General features: G+C 42.1%; 1 protein-coding gene and 1 pseudogene across 1 annotated transcript in view; one reads left to right on the top strand and one right to left on the bottom strand.

Annotated features, from left to right (window-relative positions):
* Positions 1 to 467: 467 nt before the first annotated feature.
* On the bottom strand, positions 468 to 2,124 carry LOC109674263 (WD repeat-containing protein 70 pseudogene; annotated as a pseudogene).
* Positions 2,125 to 5,108: 2,984 nt separating this feature from the next.
* LOC141410811 (WD repeat-containing protein 70-like) overlaps positions 5,109 to 19,557 on the top strand; it is a 155,511-nt gene continuing 141,062 nt past the window's right edge. The window contains 3 exon segments of the mRNA XM_074041129.1: positions 5,109 to 5,137; positions 6,216 to 6,385; positions 11,201 to 11,295. Of these exon segments, the coding sequence (XP_073897230.1) occupies positions 5,109 to 5,137; positions 6,216 to 6,385; positions 11,201 to 11,295 (294 nt within the window).

Raw genomic sequence — 19,557 nt, 5'->3', positions numbered from 1 at the left:
TCATTCTCTTCTCTCCTTCCCCCACTTTGAACAATTTAAACAGGTTCCATTGTCTTACTTCCCTGTATGGATTAAAACACACCCACCATATACCCCCTCATTTCCCCTTTCCTTGTGCCCTCCCCTCCCCCACTGGTACCCATCCTGGGGAAAGATTGATTTCCCTCCGTCCTTCATTTAATTAATACCATAGGCTTCTGAACCAGACCTTCTTGAGGGCAGGCTGTTCTGTCATAGTAAAGAACATTCTAATATGAGCCTCAAGAATCATGTAGCCACTTCATCTATATCTTATAAAAACCCACCCTGGTAGACTGCACCTGGAGGTGAAGATGGGTTGATCCTTGCTACACTCACCTGAAAGCACTTTTAATTTCATGAAAATGTATCTTATTTCACAGGCAAAACACCAAAACATTGCTCCCCTCCTCCTTCATGAAAACAGCTCTCAATTAAGTCCTCAGATTTTACGTTTTTTTCTTTTCTGGCCCATTCTTTGCTTCCTCCTCCTCAAACTCAACTTGGGCAAACAGAGTTTTGGGCTGAGTCTTGGAATATGCTGGAGAAATCCAATATGGGTTGTCTTGCGTTGCTTTGGCATGACGCAAAATAGCTTCCCGTGGATTACTGTCACGTGTCTTGTCCAAAGCGATGTTCTTCACAGTGCAGGAGAACAGAGTCCCCCCGTGGATTCCAACTCGATCACCATGACCTGGGCCTGCTACAGGAGGCTCAGGCTTGTGTGACTTCAGGGGGTCCAGTCTGTCCTTCTCCAGCTGTTTCCTTGTACTCCGTTGGTGGGGCTTACGGAACATAGACAAGGCACAAGGAGTGATGATGTAGTCTTGGGTTAGAACCCCAAGTTGTCTCGCTTTTCGCTGGGCTTTAACTTCACACAACATGGCTCCCCTCTGACTCTTGTTGGGGTTGTAATAGACTTTTGCCAACCCATTTCCAGTTCCAACCATGATCTGGTTGAGCTTTGGATGCCACAGGCAGCGGATAACACTGGTATCCGTAACTTCTATTTCGTACACTTTCTGGAAAGTCCTGCAGTCAAAGAAAACGAGTTTGCCCTGCCACATCTCCTTTGAACAGAGGTGCCGGTGATTATGAGGTTATCATCTGGGCTGTAACAGCAATCTGTCATCGGGAACACACTGGCAAGACCCGAGGCTGAAAAGAGTGGCTTATTAAACTGTCGGATGTCCCATAACTTCAACGTATCATCACCTCCACGAGAGGCAAGGACCTTACCGTGGCAGGAAAAAGCCACACAGGATGTGTCTGTGCCTGGGTCGTGAGCCTGTCTGTAGCAGAACTTAGGAGCAAGAGGCAAGTTTCGATCCCAGATCTGTATGCTTCCATTCTGGCAGGCAGCTGCTATGAGGCTCCCATCTCTGCTATACATGCATGCAGTAGGAATGGCTTTCTTGTCCTGTGGCCACCAGGGCTTAAACACACATCTCTGCTTCTTGGGGTTTTCAACTTCCCATATCCTCACAGTCGCTTCATTTGAGCACCTGGGAAACTTACACTCCCAGTCTGGTCTTCAGGGTCCTCTTGCTGAGGGCAATGAAATGCGGACAAATTTGGTTCTCCTTCTTGCCTTTTAGGACAACTTAACCCCTATGGTTCTGGTTCTGCTGTCACACAGGCTGTTCAGAGTCATGTGCTCTGTCATCAAAACTCAAATGCCCTTCATAAACAGTGCCATCTTATCAGAGAACAGGCCCAACAAATGGTTAAAACCTACCAAACCTGTGCACAACACCTCCCCTTCCACTGGGGGGGGCGGTCAATCCTCGTGGCCTCGGGCCAAGGAGTATCTGGCAGATGGATGTAACTCATCCTTTGGGTGCCTTCGCTTTGCACATTTCACCATTGACACCTATGCTGGTTTCACTTATGCCTTTGCCCACAGTGGTGAAGCCACCAAACATGTCATAGCCCACTGCCTGGCTACTTTTACTATTATGGGTAAACCTCACGAAATCAAAACAGATAATGGGCCTGGGCGGCACACATCAGCTGCTTTTCATGCATTTTGCCAGTCATCTGATACTCCATTCTGCTGGCATTCCATATAATCCACAAGGACAAGCCATTGTAGAATGAGCCCATTGCACCTTAAAATTACAATTAGAAAGACAAGAAGGGGGAGATACTCTCCCTCCTGCCACCATGCAAAATAAAGCCCTATACCCTGAGTTGTTTAAGTTGTACAAATCAGGGAATAACCCCAGCAGAAAAACACTGGGCTGAGCCCAGCAAGGCGACCTTCCTCAGGTTCTTTGGAAAGATGTGTTACGGGGCACATGCGCAGGCCCCAGTCTGGTGCTAGTGTGGGGCAAGAGCATGCTTGTGCTTTCCCCGAAGGTGCTGATCAGCCAGTGTGGGTGTTGTCTCATGTCATGAAGCCTTATGGATCCACTCACCCTGCAAATGAAGAAACTGCAACTGATGGAAGAGGACAAGACAGAACAGATGGAGAGACAATTCGAGCCCCTAGAGGAAAGGAGAAAGAAGGAACGTTTCCTGAGATGGAGGCCAGTGATGCCAGCACCACCCTGGGGGAGGACTAGGAACCGTTTGTCTTGAGCAGCCTGGACAGCAGATCTACCCAGTTGGAGACCAATCAAGTGCCTGACATGGATGGCAGGTGATATGGTCAGGGGCCTTTTTCTTGGCCATGTTGGCAATTATCACCCTACAGGTAGGTGGCTCAGTGACCCAAACTCAACAACACTGGTCCTTTATACCTCACCCCCTACTGCTTCAAGCAGCAACATGGTAAGGACCAAACATACCGGTTTACACCAATGATTCAGAGTTGATGGGAGGCCACTCTAACAGGCACATGACTTCCACCTTCAGTTCCTATAGTTTCACAGGGCAATCCACTTTGGTGCCAGTATGCTTAGGCTCACTACAATGGTGCCTTCCTACAGCACCCACCTGGAGGAGTGCTCTTTGTGGAATGGCACCCATTACACAGATAAACTAAAATTCCTGGGCTTCAAGCCACTGAGCAGTACAATGCCCACTATGTGAACACACTCACCCAAATTACCACATACACCCTTCAACAAGCATCTATAGATGAAAAAATTGATGTCTGCTTCAATACCCTGGAGGTGGCTCTCCTTGCTATGGGGGATGAGCTACAAACTATAAAATTCAAACAGGACCTCCTATGTCATGTGGGCTTCCAGCATATCTGTATCACTGCTGCTTCTTACAATGAGTCAGAGTATCCTTGGCGGAGCAAAGCTCACGTAATGGGAGCCTTGGAAAACAATGATACCCTAAATTTGTAACACCTCAGACAACAGATATTGGCAATGCTGAGAGCATATGACCAGGTCATTTCTCCTGCCACCATGGCAAAAACTATTAGATGAGCTGCAAGGTTTTAATCCATTCAACATCCTTAAACATTCCTTCTGGTACTTTATGGGAATAGGAGTTTGCTACTAATCTGCTTTTGTATTTTTTCAGGCAGATGCCAAGAAATCCAGAAACAGCTCCTTGGACTAAACACCAGTCTGCACTGAGAACACTTAAATAAAAAGGGAGGAGAAGTGGGAGACCAGTAGCTAAATAGACTGAGAAGAAACTTTGACATGAGCAAGGCCATGTCAAAGGTCCTTTGTGCTGAGAAGGCAAGACCCTGGCACAAAGAAAATGAACAAGGTTCAGCAAGGCTGCCTTGCAAGAGGGGAGACTGAGGCAGTGGAAGTAGCTCTGGCTTGAGCATGGCTCTGTCAAAGGGCCTCTTTGCTGATAGGCACAGACCCAGCCAAGGGGGAGGCAAGGTTGAGCAAGGCTGCCTTGCAAGAAAAACAGGTCATGCTGACCTAGTTGGGATAGTCTGTAGTAAATAACATACCACAGCTGCATTTTTCTTGCCACCTACATGACTAGATCCACGAAAACTCGACCTGCATTTCACCCCACTTTCCCATACATGCTTGGAGGTGGAGGGGGTCACCAGCATCTCTCATCAGGAGTGCTAGACCCACCCAGCCCCAGCTTTTCTCTATGTCTGTCTTAGCATCTTTTCTCAATCTCCAGTTGCTCCCAGTCAGGTCAAGAGACCTGCTCACGCTGGCAGTGAGAATCCTATAGTTAGATTTGTATTATAAGAATCAAGGAAAAGTGTTTAAGGTGCTGAAAGTGTAAGACTTTACATCTTTATATGAACACCCTTCCCTTTGTAGGGGATCCCCCTAGGCCCCAAGTGGGGAAACAAATGGTGAGGATGTGGAGGTCCTTGGTGTTCTCCTGCTACAGACAGTGTCACCTGTCTCACTTCCTACCACCTCCTTACCATGATCCTCCCTCTTCAACCTGCTCACAAGCCCTCCATATACTCAAAGTGAAGCACATTACTCAGGTCTCTCAGCTTTGTTCCCACTGTGATATGGCAGGGCTGGAGGACCCAATTCTGGAGCAAGTGCTCTATTCTATGGGTAATACCCAGAAATACAAAGAATTCTGAGGATCCAAGTAAGTTTGCAAATAGGTTTCAGACACTGACATTGTCCTTCCTTCTGTCCTGGAGAGATATTCAATCCTGTTAGCCCATTGTTGCACCTTCACAGAAAAATTACTGCTGCATGCAGGGAAGCAAACAATACTTTTATTAGTGATCCTCAGGGCCACCAACCAGGGACTGATACTGTCCCTGAAAATAAACCTATCTGGGACTACAACACTCTGGAGGGCGGAATGTAGAGGAGTGCTAACATGGTGGCAATACTCAGAGGCATGAAATCTGGAGTTGCTGAATTTGTTATAAGGTTAGAGGAATTATTCAAGAAAAAAAACCACTGGATCTCATTTTATGACAAGTTGGAGGAAGCTTTTAGAAAATATACCAATATTGATCACTCCCTCAGAGGAAGAGCAGCCCTTTTGGGACAATATTTACCCAATCCACCCCAGATATCAGTTGGAAGCTTCAGAAACCACAATTAGGACCTCAAAGAAGCCATAGCTGTTGAATGCCATTTTTCTCATCTATACCAATGCTAACTTGGAAGAGGAAAGGAAGGGACAGAGTAAAGAAGAGGCAGACCAATGTTATGGTCACCACTACTGGGATGCCCTCAAATCCACAAGACATCCTCAGGTAAGAGATGTGACAATCCGAAGAAGCTGAACTGTAGCCTAGGAGTGCCATTATCTCAGCATGAACTCTGTTAATTTTCAGGAATGCCGGGTTCTGCTGGATCAGATGCTTTTACAGGATGTATTGATGATTTCCCGAGACATACAGTGACTCCAAGATGGCAAAGGCCCTTCTAAAACATTATCCCTGGATTTGACCTACCAAAGACCCTCAAGAGGAATTATGGGCCAGCTTTTGTTTCACAGATCCTCCCAGGGGCCATTTACACCTTGGAAATTAAATCAGTTATATTCAGCTTGGAGACTCCAATCCTCTGGTAAGGTAGTAAGGAAATGCTCTATGAGAGACCATTCCTCTCTAATGATTTGATGATGGATCCTGAGACTGACACTCCCCTAATATATATATATAAAATATATATATTATATATATATATATATATATATTATCTATGAATATGTCAACAAATAATCTTGGAGTTGGGAAATAAGTTTCTTCTTGCCCCAAAAAGAGCATGGGAACTCAGAACTGGACCAGGAGAACAGGTGTTGGATCAAGTCCTGGAAGGAAGAAACCCCAGCTGACCAACTCCAGCCCAAACGGAAAGGCCTCTGTCCAGTGATACTGTCCACCCCATGGCCACTAGAGTGCAAGGAATGGGTAGTTGGATTAATCTTTCCAGGGTAAAGCATGTGACAGGGGAACCCTCTTTTGGCCAAGTACAGCCTGAAGACTCCTGCAAGCTAAGGAGGGTCAAAAACTTCAGCTTAAGAGATAAGCAAAACTATTAGATGCCTACTTCTTTCTCTTCTCTTCCACTATGCAAATGGACCCCTTACCTTGGACTCCTACTTCTGGGGCATTCTTGATAAGGATCATCTCACTTCAAGTAAAACATCAGGGCTTATTAAGAAGGTAAGTAAACAGGCAGATGTAGGTGTAGTTGTCAGTCTAACCTCCTGTCTTCATTAAGAAATAGCATTTTCATCTGGCTTTTCCATTTCTAGGCCCTTTGGCTTTAATTTCATTAGGACTCTGCATTGGTCCATGTGTTTTGAATTTCTTGTGTTTTTTCTAGGATTGAGGCCATTAAAGTCCAAGTGCTGATGCAGCAAGTCTACCACCCTGTGCGAATTACAAACTTCCCCATGAGCAACCTTGATCTTACTGGAGCAAGATTCAGACAACTGGACCAGCAAGTGACCAAGTGCAAGTCCCCAGGGAAGAGAGAGATGAATTCCCTGATAGGTAGAGTCTGCAGCCCCTTACCAGCCTTGAAGCAGATACAGAAGCAGAGATCATCTCTCTCAGCAGCCCTAGAAAGGATTTTTTGGGTTTGTCTCAGGAATTTGGGGCAGGAGATTCAGGGGAAATACCCAAACCAGGTCATGAGTTACAGGTACCCTCCTCACAGGGAACAGGTGGCTGATCTCTACCCAAGAGTACCCCAAGATGCCCTTTTTGCAGTAAAAGCTGCAGTAACGAGTAACAGCAGCATTCTGAGTGAGCAGAATGATCGACCACAAGGGACTTACCCAAACCGAGGACTTACCACACACTAGGGAAAAATCTTGCCCCAAAGAAACCTATTGCCCCAGATCCCTGAATTTCAGCATAGTGAATATAGAAAACAGGACATACACTTGTGACAGTGAAATCACATGTACAGTACCCCGTCAGTTAATAGCCAAAAGCCACCCTAAGTACCACATCGCCCCTCCTCCATGTTTACCCCTAATAGTGGTATGAATTCCCACTTGAACCAAGGCATCAGGACTCTTGAAGGACCTCACTAAGCCCACTCCACCATCCTCTCCTGGAGTGTAACTTCTGCTTTCACTTTCAATGAAACTTTGCTGCTGCTTTGTAATTTCTGTCTCTGTCCAATTCTTTGTTCAGGATACCAAGGACCTGAGATCTTCTCAAACAGGGTCTTCCCAAGACCACCCACCAGTAACACTACGAGGACTCAATGCCAGGAAAATATGGATACAAGAAACGGGAAGGACTCATTCTCATCTGTGTCTACCTAGCATCCATCACAACCCAGGTAAGACAGCAGAATGTATCCCTCAGACCATGGCTGCTATAGCACGGGCTCCCTGGCTACTTCTTACTCTTAGGCAAGTCTTTGCAGCTCTTAGAGTGATCTGGTAGAATTCTAGCACTTCTGAGGTAGGTCTCACACTGTCTACTCATCTAGTAAAGGCACCAGAGAGTAAAATACTCTGCTGTAGTAATTATTCCTGACTTCAAGGTACCACAAAGGAACATTGTGATAATGTTTCTGAGGTTTATCCATGATGTGTACATCTTCATTTTTTTTGCTTTAACTCATTTTGCACATGGTAGATGTTATCAGGAATTAACTGGCTTTTCTCACAGCTACAGGGAATACACAGGTCTCAGCTGTCAGCCTCTTCAGGGCTTAGTTCAGTTGAAATGAGCCTTTCACCCAAGATCATGCCAACTCCTAGGTGGCTAGCATTTTATGACTTATCCTGGACATATGAAAAGCCTATCAGGACTTTTGATATGTCCCAATATCAACCCTGTCAGGACATCTCTGTAAGAATGTCACCTTCAGACATTCTACAAGGTTGGTCTGGGCATCTGTGCCAAGCACTGCACAGCTCATCTACTTCAGCCCAATTCTGATACTTTCTTACTCCACAAGTGTTAGTCTCAACACAACATTCAGTCCTCTAGACATTAACCTCCACCTAATGATCTGCTCCCTGGAAAGTCCACCCTACCCATCACAGACACATGCAATTCTCCCATCTTCAATCACAGCAGCCTAGAAAACACAAAAGCCTCCAGTAGTATCTAATCTCCAATGTAAAATCTGTTTCTAGAGGGAAGAACTCATTAACTGTTCCTTCCATGTACATCTTTCCTGGGGCTTAAAAATGCCTCTAAGAAAATGGCACATTTCCCCTGCACAAATGGATAGCAAAGACGACATGTTCTCAACCTGAGGAGTATCGCCCCTTCATTAAGCGCATTCAGTATTTTTTGAAATTTCAAACCCCATGAATGCCCACTTCACAACCTCTAGACCCCCATTGGATCTGGAGAAATGTGAGCAGGCAATGCCAGGTGACTTCTTTGAAAGTAGCTTTGTTGGAATAAGTCACAAAGGTGAGTACACAAACCATGAGATGCACCATTGCAAAGATAATCACATAGCAAAGATAGCACTAAAATGGACATTAGGAAAGCCCAACTGTCTACCTATTCTTTGTTCTTCGATTACTTTAGCCATGAAATTGCTCATGAGCCATACCAAGGCCATCCAAGAAGCAAATAGCTTCTAACAATTTGTAACAATTTCCCTCTATCCCCTCAATTTTTATTTCAGGTGTCTTCACAGGGAAGCACCTGAGGCCCAGGTATTTCTTTCAAAGAATCAGTTGCCTTAAAACATCCTGTTACTGGGAGGTCCATATGGAGGATACGGACACTCCAGAACCACAAAAATGCTGCAATTTCAAAGTCCTTCCTGTGTCTCCTGGACACAAGATGAATTTATTTATGGATCTACTTCTGTGCTTTTCCATCCTGATCTATGTGAACCAAAAATAACATTCAGACCACCCACCAGAATCTGATAATCTACGAAGGGAGGACCACATAGTGCCAGAAGCAGGAAGAGCTAATGCATACATGTCGAAGCAGGTTTGTCTCATCCTGGAAAATCTTCCTGGTTGCCAGTGCTTTTTCCATCCTCCCCTATCTCATCCCTGCTCAGCAATTTGATAATGTTGGGTAGATACTCTGCCAGTGACCTAAAAATCACAGTGCCACTCACACCTAAGTAGGTGTAGTGCTCCTGTGTGGATCCAAGGACCCTGGGGCACACTGAATTTTTCACACACTTTAACTTCCTTCTAGCCTCCAACCTCCCTTCCCATTTCCGTGTTTCCTCCTGAAGTAAGATTCTCTCTGTACTTCCCCTTGAGTACTCATGGTCCACCTTGGAGCTCAAACTCCAGTTACCATCCATTATGCCTCACTTAACTCATGACAAGGATTTGCATGTTTCATTGATCTGTTTTTTTATTTCAGTTTGAATGAAATAGATGGGGAGTTTCACTTTCTAGCCCCCAGGTATCTGGAAGACTTCCAAAAGTCCTTAGTGCTGTCCTTATTCTCATCTCCCATGTTTGTCATAAACCAATAACTTCACTTGTGATAACCTTTGCTATCTGACATGACAATATTTGTGTTTGATATAAGAGACAACATTTTTATACCCAAAACACTAGACCAGTTGGAAGTTAGATGACACTGTGGGTCATGCCAGCAAATACAACAGAATGCAAGCTCAAGGGGTTTTTGATGAGTTGCCTTTGCCTATATTCTCTTCAAACTAGGTATACAACTCAGGCTCACATTGTTTAGTTTTCTCTACTTTCCTTCCTCACAATAGGGAATAAGATGAGGCTGAAGTCCAAGGCTCATGTGTGAGGGAAATTTGAGCATGGTTTTCATTCTGCAGAGGTACTTTGGAACATATGACATCTGACAGGACTGTATCTACTCACCAACATGGATGGCACTGACCTAAGAGGTGATCTTTATTTCTCTCTGGCCTTTTGCTCAGTGCAAGCCCTTTAGCATCTGTTCCTTCACTGAAGTCCTAACAGTCCTCTCAGAAGCTGGACAGCTGAGGTTCCAAGTGACCAAGTTTTCAAGGAATGTAGATTTCTGCAATATAACTGAGTGCTGTCCTTTACTGTCCAAAACACTGAACTCAGTCCCAGCATGTCTGTTCCTGGACTTCATTTTCAGGCTTGTCCAATTCTACCCCCCCTTATACAGACAGGAAGGGGGACATGCTCAGGAATGCCTATGTCTAATCAGGCATAGAAGTAGAGGGTCCATTAATAGCAACACCCTGACAACTCAGGGGCTCCAGAGCACATCGTCAATTGAATAACTTACACATCAAAGGGCATCCGTGTCAGAAAAGCCACAGCACCTTGCCTGTGCTGCCTAAGATATAGTCCAGAACTCACAATAGAGAATATCCCTTAACACATGCCCAAACTGGAATGGCATGCAAAACTGTATCTGATGCTCTCCCTCAGCACCTTAATGAGTCAGTAAATCCACGATTTAAGAAGCATGAAGTCCAATGGAAGCAGCAGTACCAACACACACAGAAAAGTTCATTATAACGACCATCCTACCAGCCCACGCAGTTAGGAGATCCCCAAACCCATTACTTCTGCACATGCTTGTCCACCAAGTTCTACAAGTTCAGATGACCATGACCATGAGTCACACAAGCCTTCTGATTTTAAGCAACCTGGAGCTGATGTCCCCCCATTGTTGGATATGAAAAGACTGAGAATGTCACGATAAATTCAGAGATGCCAAGGGGATTCAGATCCTTCAAGACTTAGACCTACTTACAAAAACCTTCTCACCCATGGATAGAGGTCAGAAAATGAAGTACAAAGTGGGATCCTACCAAGAAGGTCACTGCTCTCATGACATAGTATGGGACTTTTCCTGCCCTATTCTCATCCTGCTGTCTGACCTAAATTCTAAAGCTCTTACATGAGGATGTACAGGAATTCTGGAAGGAGGGGCTCACTACATCTTCATGTTCAAAGCACCAAGCTTAACCGAGTTTCAGTCTGCTCTGAAACTTCCTTCTGACCTCTGCAGGCAGAGATAAACCTAATTAACAGCTTGTGAGGTTTTTCCATGTTAGCTGTTGCAATTCATTTTGGTTTTCTTTTTTGTGCCTTAACTTTTTCATGGATGTGCTTTATGCCAGATGCAGCACACATTTCCAATTTCAGGAATGAAAGGATTTAACTTCCAGGATTAAACACACACACAGACAAGTGTATGTATACTTGTCTGGGAATGCTCTGAGCAGAGTCAACCAATCAACAGCTTGAGGATCTGACTCAGCTAAAGAGAGGCCCTCACCCAAGTCACATCCTTCCTGGATGGCTGCCATTCAATGACTGCTACCACTAGAGAACAAAAGCCCAGATTTTTCATCCCTTCTGAAGGTGAGATACCCTTTTGAACTTCCAGATGTCCCCGTGGAGCTGGTTGAGGATGATGAGGGGATTACATTGCAGATCAGCATCTCCCTCTACCCAATTTCTCTTCTGTTTTTCCTTTCACAGGTATGGCATCTCCCTGATCAATTCCTGAACCTTACCTACAGAGAATCTGCTTCCTGGCAAACCCATCCATCCTATGACAATGACACACACATAACCCATTTTGTTCTTTAGGGAAATACACTGGTCTAGTCTGCTGTTATAGAATTAAGCTGAGGCCATAGACAAAAGTATCCAGTAGCACAGAAGTAGAAAAGTCTCCAGAACCATTCATTACATTCCTACAGAGGATTCACTGACTTACTAAAATAATGCTGAACCCCTAACTGAGAGCTTAAAATTCGAATAGGAAAATGGCATGGGCCCCTGTATAAACAGACCAGACAGATTAAGACTTTAAGCACTGATGAGGAGGGATCTAGTTTGGAAAGAAAATACAGCTAATATTGATTCTTCTTCAGCTCTAGAAATTATTGCATCACTATCTTCTAGAAGGTCTCCATTGGGCCTCAGAGAGCAAATAACCCCCCAAGAACTTTCAAGAACTCTTCTTTTAGGATAAAACCCAAAGGCAAATCATGAAACCATAAGGGATTCAATGTCAATTATATGCATGTAGCAGATTTAAGAGTAGTGGTGGGTTGGGGCATGGCTCAAGTAGTAGAGCTCTTGCCTAGCAAGGCCCAGTACTGCCAAAAAACTGTAGAGGTTGTGTACACATTTGTCAACTATTCTCTATAATTCTTTCTCAACACTAATCTATGTTGAGGCTGTGCCCCTGCACCTGACAACTAGCCAGATGTTACTGACAACAACTTGCACTATCCAAGGGCCCTCTTGCCTTCTATTAGCTTTTACCTTTGAATATTTGCAATTTTACCTCAAAAAACTTCATTGTTAAATGAAACATCTCCCGATTTCTCAGAAGGGCCCAGAAACCAAAGCAGGTACATCATTAGGAAAGAAGTTTCCCAAATGCACAATGTAAACACTACTTTCAACTTCAAAGCATTGTGTCTATTTTGTGGCAGCAATAAAAATAGGGTTCTTAGGCCCTCTATGTTGGGGACAGTAATTGATGGACAGTTCCAATATTTCACCAGAAAACAGGTTTAGTGACTGAAGAGGTGGCTCAAGTTGAGAGGATGTATTGACCCCTATGTAATAGCTACTTGTCTGGCGATCTGATCAGTAGCTTGGATTAAAAAGACTGAGATATTGGTCTTGGAGGTCTTGGAAAGGACTCATGAGTGTCTAAAACAGATTCTGCTTACATGTTAGGCTGCACGATGAACACTTACCAAGAAAGAAATGGAACTAGACAGACAAGATGGCTCTGATAGGCAACCAGAAAATTTTCTGATGTGAAGTATCACCAAATGAATACAGTGACCATGGTGTAGACATGGAAGGCACTTATGTACCTAATACCATGGACTGCTTCTAAGGAAAGCCTAGTTATTGCTGTCTCTGAGCACCCTGTTCAACAAAAGCTCTGACAAAGTAGCACTAGATGGTAATGAGACTAACTTGCCACTTGAGATCAAGTTCATTATAAGTCACTTCCATGCCAGTAGTTCATGTTCATAGGGATAGATAAGTATTTGTATATTTATGTAGGATTGTCTTTTCTGCTTAGCCCCACCTATTTCTACTCTGGGGCTATAGCCATGCTCCATGAACAAGCATCAAATTTTACCCAAAGCATGTTACCTATGTATTGAGATCACAAAAAGTGTAGGCTGGGTCCCTGAAAGTGGGACCCATATAGAAGCAAGGAGCCTCCTATAAGAATGAGATAGTCCATGATAGTAGTTCTGTATTTCATCAAAATGAATGATCCATTGGTTAACTCAGCAATTTTTTTCAGTTTTAATTGTTTTATTATTCATACAATGCTTGGGTCATTTCTCCCGCCTGCCCCCACCCCCTCCCTTACCACCAACTCCGACCCCTCCCTCTCCCTCCCACCCCCTCGATACCCGGCAGAAACTATTTTGCCCTTATTTCTAATTTTGTTGAAGAGAGCATAAGCAATTTTAGGAAGGAACAAGGGTTTTTGCTAGTTGAGATAAGGAGAGCTATACAGGGATTGACTCGCATTAATTTCCTGTGCATGTGTGTTACCTTCTAGGTTAATTCTTTTTGATCTAACCTTTTCTCTAGTACCTGTTCCCCTTTTCCTATTGGCCTCAGTTGCTTTTAAGGTATCTGCTTTAGTTTCTCTACGTTAAAGGCAACAAATGCTACCTAATTTTTTAGGTGTCTTACCTATCCTCACCCCTCCCTCGTGTGCTCTCGCTTTTATCATGTGCCCAAAGTCCAATCCCCTTGTTGTGTTTGCCCTTGATTTAATGTCCACATATGAGGGAGAACATACGACTTTTCGTCTTTTGGGCCAGGCTAACCTCACTCAGAATGATGTTCTCCAATTCCATCCATTTACCAGCGAATGATAACATTTCACTCTTCTTCATGACTGCATAAAATTCCATTGTGTATAAATACCACATTTTCTTGATCCATTCATCAGTAGTGGGGCATCTTGGCTGTTTCCATAACTTGGCTATTGTGAATAGTGCTACAATAAACATGGGTGTGCAGGTGTCTCTGGAGTAACCTGTGTCACAGTCTTTTGGGTATATCCCCAAGAGTGGTATTGCTGGATCAAATGGTAGATCTATGTCTAGCTTTTTAAGTAGCCTCCAAATTTTTTTCCAGAGTGGTTGTACTAGTTTACATTCCCACCAACAGTGTAAGAGGGTTCCTTTTTCCCGCATCCTCGCCAACACCTGTTGGTGGTGGTATTGCTAATCATGGCTATTCTAACAGGGGTGAGGTGGAATCTTAATGTGGTTTTAATTTGCATTTCCTTTATTGCTAGAGATAGTGAGCATTTTTTCATGTGTTTTCTGGCCATTTGAATTTCTTCTTTTGAGAAAGTTCTGTTTAGTTCACGTGCCCATTTCTTTATTGGTTCATTAGTTTTGGGAGAATTTAGTTTTTTAAGTTCTCTATATATTCTGGTTATCAGTCCTTTGATGTGTAGCTGGCAAATATTTTCTCCCACTCTGTGGGTGTTCTCTTCAGTTTAGAGACCATTTCTTTTGTTGAGCAGAAGCCTTTTAGTTTTATGAAGTCCCATTTATCTATGCTATCTCTTAGTTGCTGTGCTGCTGGGATTCCATTGAGAAAGTTCTTACCTATACCTACTAACTGCAGAGTATTTCCTACTCTTTCCTGTATCAACTTTAGAGTTTGGGGTCTCATATTAAGATCCTTGATCCATTTTGAGTTAATCTTGGTATAGGGTGATATACATGGATCGTTTCAGTTTTTTGCAGACTGCTAACCAGTTTTCCCAGCAGTTTTTGTTGAAGAGGCTGCTATTTCTCCATCGTATATTTTTAGCTCCTTTGTCAAAGACAAGTTGGTTATAGTTGTGTGGCTTCATATCTGGGTCCTCTATGCTGTTTCACTGGTCTTCATACCTGTTTTTGTGCCAGTACCATGCTGTTTTAATTGTTACTGCTTTGTAATATAGTTTGAAGTTGGGTACCATGATACCTCCAGCGTTATTCTTTTGACTGAGCATTGCCTTGGCTATTCGTGGCCTCTTGTGTTTCCATATAAATTTCACAGATTTTTTAATTTCTTTGATGAATGTCATTGGAATTTTGATGGGAATTGCATTAAACATGTAGATTACTTTTGGGAGTATCGACATTTTTACTATGTTGATTCTACCAATCCATGAGCATGGGAGATCTCTCCACTTTCTATAGTCTTCCTCAATCTCTTTCTTCAGAAGTTTATACTTTTACTTGTAGAGGTCATTCACATCTTTTGTAAGGTTTACACCTAGGTATTTGATTTTTTTTGAGGCTATTGTGAATGGAATTGTGTCCATATGTTCTTTTCAGTTTCTTCAATATTAGTGTATAGAAATGCTAATAATTTTTCTATGTTGATTTTATATCCCACTACCTTACTGTAGCTATTGATGTTGTCTAGAATCTTCTGAGTAGGGTTTTTTGGGTCTTTAAGGTTTAGGATCATGTCATCTGCAAATAGGGATATTTTGACAGTTTCTTGACCTATTTGTATTCCTTTTATTCCTTCTCCTTGCGTAATTGCTCTGGTTAGGTATTCCAGTAGTATGTTGAATAGGAGTGGGGATAGTGGGCATCCTTGTCTGGTTCCTGATTTTAGAGGGAATGGTTTCAGTTTTTCTCCATTAAGTATAATGCTGGCTGTAGGTTTGTCATATATAGCTTTTATAATGTTGAGGTACTTTCCTTCTATTCCTAGTTTTCTTAGAGCTTTTATCATGAAATGGTGTTGGATCTTATCAAAGGCTTTTTCTGCATCTATTGAGATGATCAAGTGGTTTTTGTCTTTGCTTCTGTTAATGTGGTTTATTACGTTTATTGATTTTCGTATGTTGAACCACCCCTGCATCCCTGGGATGAAGCCTACTTGGTCGTGGTGAATAATCTTTTTGATGTGTTGCTGAATTCGGTTTGCCATTATTTTGTTGAGGATTTTTGCATCAATGTTCATTAAGGAGATTGGCCTATAGTTCTCCTTTTTGGAGGTGTCTTTGCCTGGTTCTGGGATAAGTGTAATACTGGCTTCATAAAATGTGTTTGGCAGTTTTCCTTCCCTTTCTATTTCATGGAACAGTTTAAGGAGGGTTGGTATCAGTTCTTCTTTAAAGGTCTGATAGAATTCAGCAGAGAATCCATCAGGTCCTGGACTTTTCTTTTTGGGGAGACTCTTGATTGCTGCTTCAATTTCATTTTGTGTTATAGGTCTATTCAGGTGATTAATTTCCTCTTGGTTCAGTTTTGGATGATCATATGTATCTAGAAATCTGTCCAGTTCTTTTAGATTTTCAAATTTATTTGAATATAGGTTCTCGAAGTAGTCTCTGATGATTTCCTGGACTTCCATGGTGTTTGTTGTTATCTCCCCTTTTGCATTCCTGATTCTACTAATTTGGTTTTTTTCTCTCCTCATTTTAGTCAGGTTTGCCAGGGGTCTGTCGATCTTGTTTATTTTTTCAAAGGACCAACTTTTTGTTTCATTAATTCTTTGTATGGTTTTTTTTGGTTTCTATTTCATTGACTTCAGCTCTTATTTTTATTATTTCTCTCTTATTTGTTTTGGGATTTGCTTGTTCTTGTTTTTCTAGGAGTTTGAGAGATATCATTAGGTCATTGATTTGGGATCTTTCAGTCATTTTAATGTATGCACTCATGGCTATAAACTTTCCTCTCATGACCGCTTTTGCTCTGTCCCATAGATTCTGGTAGGTTGTGTTTTCAGTTTCATTGACTTCCTGCAACTTTTTAATTTCCTCTTTTATTTCATCAATGACCCATTGTTCATTAAGTAATGAGTTATTTAGTTTCCAGCTGTTTGCATGTTTTTTGTCTTTACTTTTGTTGTTGAGTTCTAGTTTTATTGCACTGTGATCAGATAGAATGCATGGTATAATTTTTATTTTCTTATATTTGCTGAGGCTTGCTTTGTACCCTAGGATATGATCTATTTTGGAGAAGGTTCCATGGGCTGCTGAGAAGAATGTATATTGTGTAGAAGTTGGATGAAATGTTCTGTAGACATCAAGTAGGTCCATTTGATCTATTGTATGTTTTAGATCGTGGATTTCTTTATTGATGTTTTGTTTGGATGACCTATCTATTGATGATAATGGGGTGTTAAAGTCTCCCACAACCACTGTGTTGGCCTTTATATATGCTTTTAGGTCTTTCAGGGTATGTTTGATGAAATTGGGTGCGTTGACAGTGGGTGCATATTGGTTGATAATTACTCCTTTTTGGTCTATTTCCCCTTTTATTAGTATGGAATGTCCTTCTTTATCTCATTTGATCAATGTAGGTTTGAAGTCTACTTGTCAGAGATAAGTGTTGCTACTCCTGCCTGTTTTCAGGGGCCATTGGCTTGGTAAATCTTCTTCCAGCCTTTCCTACTAAGCCTATACTTATTTCTGTCAGTGAGATGGGTCTTCTGTAAGCAACAAATTGTTGGATCTTCCTTTTTAATCCATTTCGTCAAGTGGTGCCTTTTGATGGGTGAATTAAGTCCATTAACATTAAGCGTTAGTACTGATAGGTATGTGGTGATTCCTGTCATTTAGTTGTCTTAGTTGTTTGAAGGTTTGATTGTGTGTACCTAAGTTGAGGTTACTCTCTACTTTCTTGCTTTTTCTTTTCCTGTAGTTTGGTGCTGCCTGTCTTTTCATGGTTATGTTGCGTTTCACTTTCTGTGTGCAGAATCCCTTGAAGAATCTTTTGTAGTGGTGGCTTTGTGGTCACATATTGTTTTAGTTTCTGCTTATTATGGAAGACTTTTATTGCTCCATCTATTTTGAATGATAGTTTTGCTGGGTAAAGTATCCTGGGGTTGAAGTTATTTTCATTCAGTGCCCGGAAGATCTCACCCCACGCTCTTCTTGCTTTTAATGTTTCTGTTGAGAAGTCTGCTGTGATTTTGATGGGTTTACCTTTGTATGTTATTTGTTTTTTCTCTTACAGCCTTCAATATTCTTTCCCTAGTTTCCATACTTGTTTTAATGATGATATGTCATGGGGTAGTTCTATTTTGATCTGGTCTGTTTGGTGTCCTGGAGGTCTCTTGCATCTGTATGGGAATATCTTTCTCTAGATTTGGGAAATTTTCTGTTATTTTGTTGAGTATATTACGCAATCCCTTTGCTTGCACCTCTTCTCCTTCTTCGATGCCCATGATTCTCAAGTTTTGTCTTTTGATGGAGTCAGTGAGTTCTTGCATTTTCTTTTCACAGGTCTTGTTAACTCAGCAATCTTTGTAATAGGAGCACATTATTTTGATCATAATTGGAGTACTTTCCCATTGTAGGATCCACTGTAGGATCAAGATTAAATGTATGCAGATCCCGCAGGATCCACCATACTTCTTCACTTTGACTTCATGTTAGTCAGACCTACATAATAGCCTGATGCATCTCCCAGGCTCCTCCTGATGCCTATTCCATTTCCCTCAGCTACCCACATACTCTATTCTTGACCAAATCTGATGTAAAGCTCAGAACACAATCCAATGTTTAGATGTTTGGGGTCTCAAAGACTTCAGCTCTAGAATTAAAGATACAAGTATAAGTTTGTTTATGCCTGTGTAACCCACAAGGGTGCTCCATTCAGATGGATAAAGACCATTCATGTAAGTACAGAGTGGGGATTAGGCTCAGCTTCTAGAGTCTTCAACAATTTGGGTATTAGCTTGACCTTAATATGTGAGGTGTATGTAAACTACTTTCCAAATTTTATCTCACATTCTACTGCCATTCCTAAAGTTTCATAGTACCCAAATTATCTCACATTGCCAGGGTCAATGTTTGAGATTATTTTCTTCTCACATTCTACTATGTTATTTCTCTCTTCAACTGCCCAAAATAAATACATCATGTTCCAAGCACAGCAGGCCCACATCATCCCGCCTCCAGGAGCCACACTGCATCAACAGATGATACCGATTAGAATGTTCTAAGCTTTAAGATAGATCTTTGAAATCAGCCTGTCAGTGGATACAAGAAATTCAGAAGTCCAAATATATTCAACTCCAAGAGCTCCTCAAGAAAGGACACAACTGTCAAAAGCCAGTGACAAGTTTTATAAAAATTTTAAGTTGATGACCAGAATTTTTAAAGCAGCCACAAACAAAACAAACACCCTGGAATCAAGTAAGGAAATCCTCTTGAAATCAGTAAACTCAATATAAGCCCTGTAGGCCAGAAATGATGACATATTCATATACTAATAGACACTGCCAACCAAGAATACTGTATCAAAGGTGATCTTCACAACTGAGGAAATAAATTTCTTTGGTTTTTGAGTGAGTTTATCACTTATAGAGGATCTTTGTTGTGAAGTTGGTCTATTTGGAAGTGAACAGGTAGCTTCATGAAAACACAAAGTCATTGGTAGATCAGATATACAAATGAAGAATCAAACCTCATCACTACCAGAAACCCAAATAAAGAGGCAGAAAAGGATATACAAAACAACCAGAAAAGTAGGAAGTTATCAGGAATAAGTTCTTAGCAAAATAAACCTTAATCCACTTACATTAAGTTCACAATAAAAAGATAGTAACTGGCCAAATGTAGAAAAGACCCACCTAATTGCTACAAGCAACTCATTTCAGGGCTGAGGATATAGCTGGGTGGTAGAGCACTTGTCTAGCAAGTTCAAGGTCCTGCATTCAATCCCCAGATCTACAAGACAGACTGACTTTGTTGTGTAAAATACACACATACCT

Source organism: Castor canadensis, chromosome 9, assembly GCF_047511655.1.
Source record: "Castor canadensis chromosome 9, mCasCan1.hap1v2, whole genome shotgun sequence".
NCBI lineage: Eukaryota > Metazoa > Chordata > Mammalia > Rodentia > Castoridae > Castor > Castor canadensis.
Note: the sequence above shows the minus strand (reverse complement) of the source record. Positions and strands in the feature narration are given on the sequence as shown.